Consider the following 5,630-nt stretch of genomic DNA (forward strand, 5'->3'; position numbering starts at 1 on the left):
TGGCTGAGGGAGTGATTGAACCCTCCAAGTCACCGTGGAGTTCACCTGTTGTATTGGTCAAGAAGAAAGACGGAAAGTACCGTTTCTGCATCGACTTCCGTGCTGTTAACCAAGTGTCTGTGAAAGATGCATACCCGTTGCCGTACATTTCTGGGATTCTGGACAAACTCCGAAAAGCGAAGTACATCTCCACACTGGACCTGAAACAAGGATACTGGCAGATACCATTAGCAAAGGAGAGCCGTCCGATTACTGCATTTACCGTCCCCGGAAGAGGTCTGTTCCAATTCACCGTGATGCCGTTCGGTTTACATGCAAGCCCAGCCACCTTCCAGAGGTTCCTAGACACCGTCATTGGCCCAGAAATGGAACCGGAAGCGTTCGCTTACCTGGACGATATAGTTGTCCTGGGGGAAACTTTCGAGGAGCACCTGGAGAACTTGAGAGAAGTATTCCGACGGTTGAGAGAAGCTAATCTTCGTCTCAACCCCGACAAGTGTGACTTTGTGCGAAAATCCCTAAAATACCTTGGACATGTCGTCACCTCCGATGGCATCTGTACCGATCCCGACAAAGTGTCTTCGATAGTGTCTTTACCAATACCGAAAACCGTCCGAGAACTTCGTCGATTCCTTGGAGTTGCCAGCTGGTACCGTCGTTTCATAGAGAACTTCTCCGATTTAGTTTCTCCGTTGACTCGATTACTGCAGAAGAAACACCGTTGGAAATGGGGAGAAGACCAGCAGAAGGCCTTCGAGCTTCTGAAACAAAAACTCACAGAATCTCCGATACTGGCTTGTCCAGACTTCACCCAACCGTTCGTTCTGCAAACTGACGCCAGTGACATGGGCCTTGGAGGTGCCCTAACACAAGTGATCGATGGAGAAGAGAGAGTAATCGCCTATGTGAGCCGAACACTAAACCCCGCAGAGAAAAATTACTCAGTGTCAGAAAAGGAATGTCTCGCCATAGTATTTTCCATAGAGAAACTGCGACCGTACCTAGAAGGATTCCATTTCACAGTAATTTCCGATCACATGAGTCTGAAATGGCTAAACTCCATCAAGTCACCGTCCGGAAGAATTGCTCGATGGGCCGTTTTCCTTCAGCAATTCGACTTCGAAGTCCAGTACCGTAAAGGATCGATGAACAAAGTAGCCGACAGCCTGTCCCGAAACCCGTTGCCGTCCCTAGATTCCGTATGTTTATCCGAGATGGAAACAACCCAGTGCAAATGGTACAAAAAGAAGTTACAGGAGGTGGGAAAAGACCCAGCAAATTTTCCTGACTACGCCGTTGAAAATGGAAAACTGTTACGACATTTCTGGGACTCATCCGACTTCACAGAAGATGGAAACTGGAAACTCTGTGTACCATCCGAACAGCGAACAGAAGTACTGCAGGAAAACCACGACTCAGAACTAGCAGGTCACATGGGGATTGCTAAGACGATTGCACGGATAGCCAGAAATTATTACTGGCCAGGGATGTTTAGAGACATTGCGAAATACGTGAGGAACTGCACATCGTGCCAAAAGTACAAAGTTTCGCAACAGAAAACCCCTGGTAAGATGCAACCACACCGAATGGCGGATGCGCCGTTCAAAGAGGTATCCACGGACATAGTTGGACCATTGCCACGGTCAAAAAAGGGAAACTCCTACATCGTGGTAATGCAAGACCGGTTCACAAAGTGGGTAGAGTGTCGTCCGTTGCGGAAAGCTACCGCCAAAACTGTTTATTCGGCCCTCTACGAACAAGTCATACTGAAATACGGTTGCCCAAAACTAGTAATATCCGACAATGGAGTACAATTCGACAGCAGGCTATTCAAGAACAGTCTCCGAGAGCTGAACATTGCTCACCGTTTCACACCACCGTATACTCCTCAGTGTAACCCTGTAGAAAGAGCTAACCGTACCCTGAAGACCATGATAGCACAGTTTTGTGAAGCCGATCAACGAACCTGGGATGAAAAGATAGGAGAGTTAACGTTTGCCATCAACACCGCTAAACAGGAGTCTACTGGATTTACACCGGCATTTTTAAATTATGGAAGGGAACTAGAAATCCCGAGGGCGATTTATTCGACAAACCCCCACAATAATGAAATGAACGGAGAATCCAACCGTACAGGAGAAGAAAATAGAGACATGACTTACCGTACTCAACAGATCAAACATCTCCAGGAGGCTTATGAGTTCGTCCGTACTAAATTATACCGTGCGTTCCAACAACAGGCTCACCACTACAATCTTCGACGAAGAGAAATCCGATACCATGTGGGAGATAAAGTTCTACGCCGGGACCGTCCTTTATCCTCTGCCGTTGACAGTTTCGCCGCCAAGTTGGCTCCGAAGTTTTCCGGTCCGTTCACCGTTGTTAAGGTCGTTTCACCTGTCGTCTATGACCTGAAAGATACAGAGGGTAGAAAAATCACTAACATACACATTAAAGATTTAAAACCATTTCATGCATAATAATATTATTGACATGATCCGTTAACCGTTCTATAAAGATAACCTCTGAAAGGAGGAAATCCGTTATTTTTTTTTATCCGTTACCGAATATATATTATTTTTCCGTTACCGAATATACATATGTATATAATTTTTCCGTTACCGATTATATTATTATTTCCCGTTTACCTGTTGATCTGAATAACTGTAGTTGCTCGGCCAACCAGAACCAGTGTTCCGTAAGACAAAAGGTGTCTAGTTAACATGTTTCAGATGGAACATTTACACCTGGGGGAGATCTTGGGAGAAGGCAGCTTTGGGCGTGTCTATAGAGGCCAACGACACGGCCAAGCAGTGGCGGTGAAAAGGACTATGTTGACTCACCACGCCATCCAGGAAGTCGACATACTCAGGTCCCTAGAACATACAAATATAATACCCCTGCAAGAGGCCATCATAGAGGGAGACTACCTTTTTATGGTAATGCCTCTGTGCGACGAGGACCTAAATGCCTTCCTGCGTCGAGAAGGGCCGAGGAACCAGCCGTCTCGGTTCTTCCGCGTGATGCGGCAGTTAGCAGCGGCCGTGACGGAGTGTCATCGTCGGCAAATAGTACACCGAGACATCAAGCCAGCCAACATCTTACGCCGCCGGTGCCGATTCCTGCTGGCAGATTTCGGGTTGGCCGAAACACTTACCACCACCCAACCCCTGCTCACCGAGCCAGCAGGAACCATGGTGTACTGGGCACCGGAACAGCGCAGGCTAGAGCCGTATGACACAACCGTCGACCTGTGGGCGTTGGGGTTAGTGGCCGTAGAGGTGGCGACCGGCCTACCGTGCCGTCAGGGTGAGGAGGAACAGCATTGGGCCTCATCCCTGGACGACAAATACCGTGCGGAGATGGAGCGGTTGAGATTTCCCGTCCGATGGTATATCGAAGGTTTGCTCCAGGATAACCCGTCCCACCGGAGACCTGCTGCACAGTGGGAGTGGCCTGGAACCGATACCGTCCTGTTAGTTGAAACCGTAGCTCAGCCACCCCCACTGATACCGGTGTCCACACTGAGACCAGCACCGCTTCCACCAATTGCTCCGTTAACGCCACCACCCCAACTGTCTTCCGTCCCACAGGAACCGCCAGCACCAAAGAAGACACTGATTTTGCCGTCAAGAATAGCATCCAAAATCCAGGCTCAACCGAACCCCCGTCTGTGGTCACCCAGTCTTCGGACTGAGGTCATCGCCCTGATACCGACCACCGTCAAGGGCAAACGCCGGCTCCGGCTGAAGCTCAGGTTTCCCTCCGGCACTGCCCACCGTCTCTGGGTGCCAGTGGATTGAAACCGTAAGAACTATCTTCCTAAAAAAAAAAAAAAAAAAGAGAAATTTGCGCCAGTCAAACCGTGTGTTCACCGTATAGAAATGAAAATACCAGGTAATAATGATTTTACCTCTTTTCAGAATACCGTCTGACGGCAGCAACATGAGCGACTCAGACTTTCTGGAACGACTGGACGAGGAGCTGGGTCTTGTCGAGCCACTAAAAGACCAGGAACCGGAATCTCCTCCCCGTCCTGTGCCGTTGCCGTTGGGGGCACTCAAAGCATTTGGTCGCCCCAAACCAAACACCTCTTCCGCTGTCACCGACCGTTCCACATCATCACCCAGGAAGCAGGAACTACAACAGGCGGCTGTTCCGGCTCAGAGGCGGAATGCAATGGAAGTAGACTTTCCAACTGAAAAGAGAAATAAGCAAGATAAACGTTATTTCATAAACAAGGGGAAGATTTCCAAACAACCGGATAATCGTCAACATGATATCCACCGACACAACAACCGTCCAGATAACCGTCAAATAACAACCAAGATTCCAGCCCGAGTACGTACAGTTGGCACAATGGGGCCCAATGTCTACTTAGAACTTCGCCCTAATATGTGTTGGAGATGTGGCCAAGGGGAACACAGTCGAGCACACTGCACCGGTACCCCGATTCTCTTCTGCAGCAGTTGCGGCCTGCTAGGTACATTAACCAGAAATTGTACTTGTCAGTCTCATCACCGTCAACGCGAGGCTGCCGTCCAATGCGATATCCCCAGCGCATCCACCCAATCCGAACCGCCCCGGAAGAAATCGAACAAGTTCCGCATGCAAACCAGTAGGGAGTTAGCCCTCTGTGCCTGTCCAAGAAACCAAGGCCACCTGCAAGAAGAAATCTCGTTAATAGGATGCCCATTATCAAACATAATTATAACCGATTACACCGTAACAATTCCGTTCAAATTCCGTACAGGCACCACCGTTGACCGAAATACCGTATCTACAGATTTTCATCCGTTCAGCATGCAATTATAAATCAAACCTGTTAAAACTGTCCGAAAAATCTGTTATTTATGTAAGGAATACCAATAAAGGATACTGTTTCACCTTGCAACTGAGTATATCCGTCTATTAATCCAATAGATCTAACCAATTTCTGTCCTGAACCGAATCGAAATTATTGTACCGTCAATTTAACACTGTTTACCTGAAGAAAACACCGTCTACCTGAAAGCAGAGTACAGAGGAAAACCGTTCCAAGAAGAAAAGTTGACCACGAGGAACGATGAAGATGGGAGAGTTTATTGTTAGAAATTACCCACCTGCAAGTCTCATACCGGATCCGAAAGTCTCAACGTCCGTACAGCCGGGTCACACCAGCCCATTGAGCCCCCACGTCGAGCTGTTGGAGGCTTTCCACCTGTTGCAGCTCCCACGATTCCTGGGTAACCTACAAAACCACGATGGAATTCAAACACCCGCCAAACACAGTTAAATTAGGTACTCACCGGAGGGATGAAGCATGGCACGCTTCCGACCAGCGATGAAGATGAATTTCCACATTGAGAGGGAGGATTTTCCACTGTTATACACCATTTATCCACGGAACGCTGAACAAAGTTCTTTGACAAGATGGCGGAGACCTGCGCCGAAATGACTGACGCTGACGTTTCTGCGTGCGCATTGGAACTACCATTCCAACCATAGAGTAGAGAGGATAAGTACTTGAGTTGTAAACTGGTCACGAGTACAGGTGGCGCGCGCGAAAGTAAGGTACTAGGGGTAGATAGAGTCGTGAAATTAAGCTCACTATTTCATCGTAAGTTAATTTCTTCCGAGGTGGAGGTGGT

General features: G+C 48.3%; 1 protein-coding gene and 2 long non-coding RNA genes across 4 annotated transcripts; 1 reads left to right on the plus strand and 2 right to left on the minus strand.

Annotated features, from left to right (window-relative positions):
- Window positions 1-2,242: 2,242 nt before the first annotated feature.
- Window positions 2,243-3,048, minus strand: LOC123309418. The gene is made up of 3 exons (XR_006537261.1): window positions 2,931-3,048; window positions 2,649-2,876; window positions 2,243-2,411 (listed from the first exon to the last, which is right to left on the minus strand). It is a non-coding gene; the product is annotated as an uncharacterized LOC123309418 (long non-coding RNA).
- Window positions 2,937-4,059, plus strand: LOC123309417 (serine/threonine-protein kinase fused-like). Its single transcript, XM_044892532.1, has 2 exons — window positions 2,937-3,807; window positions 3,924-4,059. The coding sequence occupies exon 1, from the start codon at window positions 2,937-2,939 to the stop codon at window positions 3,801-3,803; it is 867 nt and encodes a 288-aa protein (XP_044748467.1). The 3' UTR covers window positions 3,804-3,807; window positions 3,924-4,059.
- On the minus strand, window positions 3,681-5,325 carry LOC123309419. Of its 2 annotated transcripts, none has more exons than XR_006537262.1 (4): window positions 5,289-5,325; window positions 5,103-5,230; window positions 3,914-4,198; window positions 3,681-3,822 (listed from the first exon to the last, which is right to left on the minus strand). It is a non-coding gene; the product is annotated as an uncharacterized LOC123309419 (long non-coding RNA). The 2 variants fall into 2 exon arrangements; XR_006537263.1 differs by having other exon boundaries at window positions 3,914-4,662.
- Window positions 5,326-5,630: the final 305 nt, after the last annotated feature.

Source organism: Coccinella septempunctata, chromosome 3 (genome assembly GCF_907165205.1).
Source record: "Coccinella septempunctata chromosome 3, icCocSept1.1, whole genome shotgun sequence".
Classification (NCBI taxonomy): Eukaryota; Metazoa; Arthropoda; class Insecta; order Coleoptera; family Coccinellidae; genus Coccinella; species Coccinella septempunctata.

Coding starts and splice junctions, on each gene's coding strand:
- LOC123309417 (XM_044892532.1), top strand. CDS start 2,937: ATGGTAATGCCTCTGTGCGACGAGGACCTAAATGCCTTCCTGCGTCGA.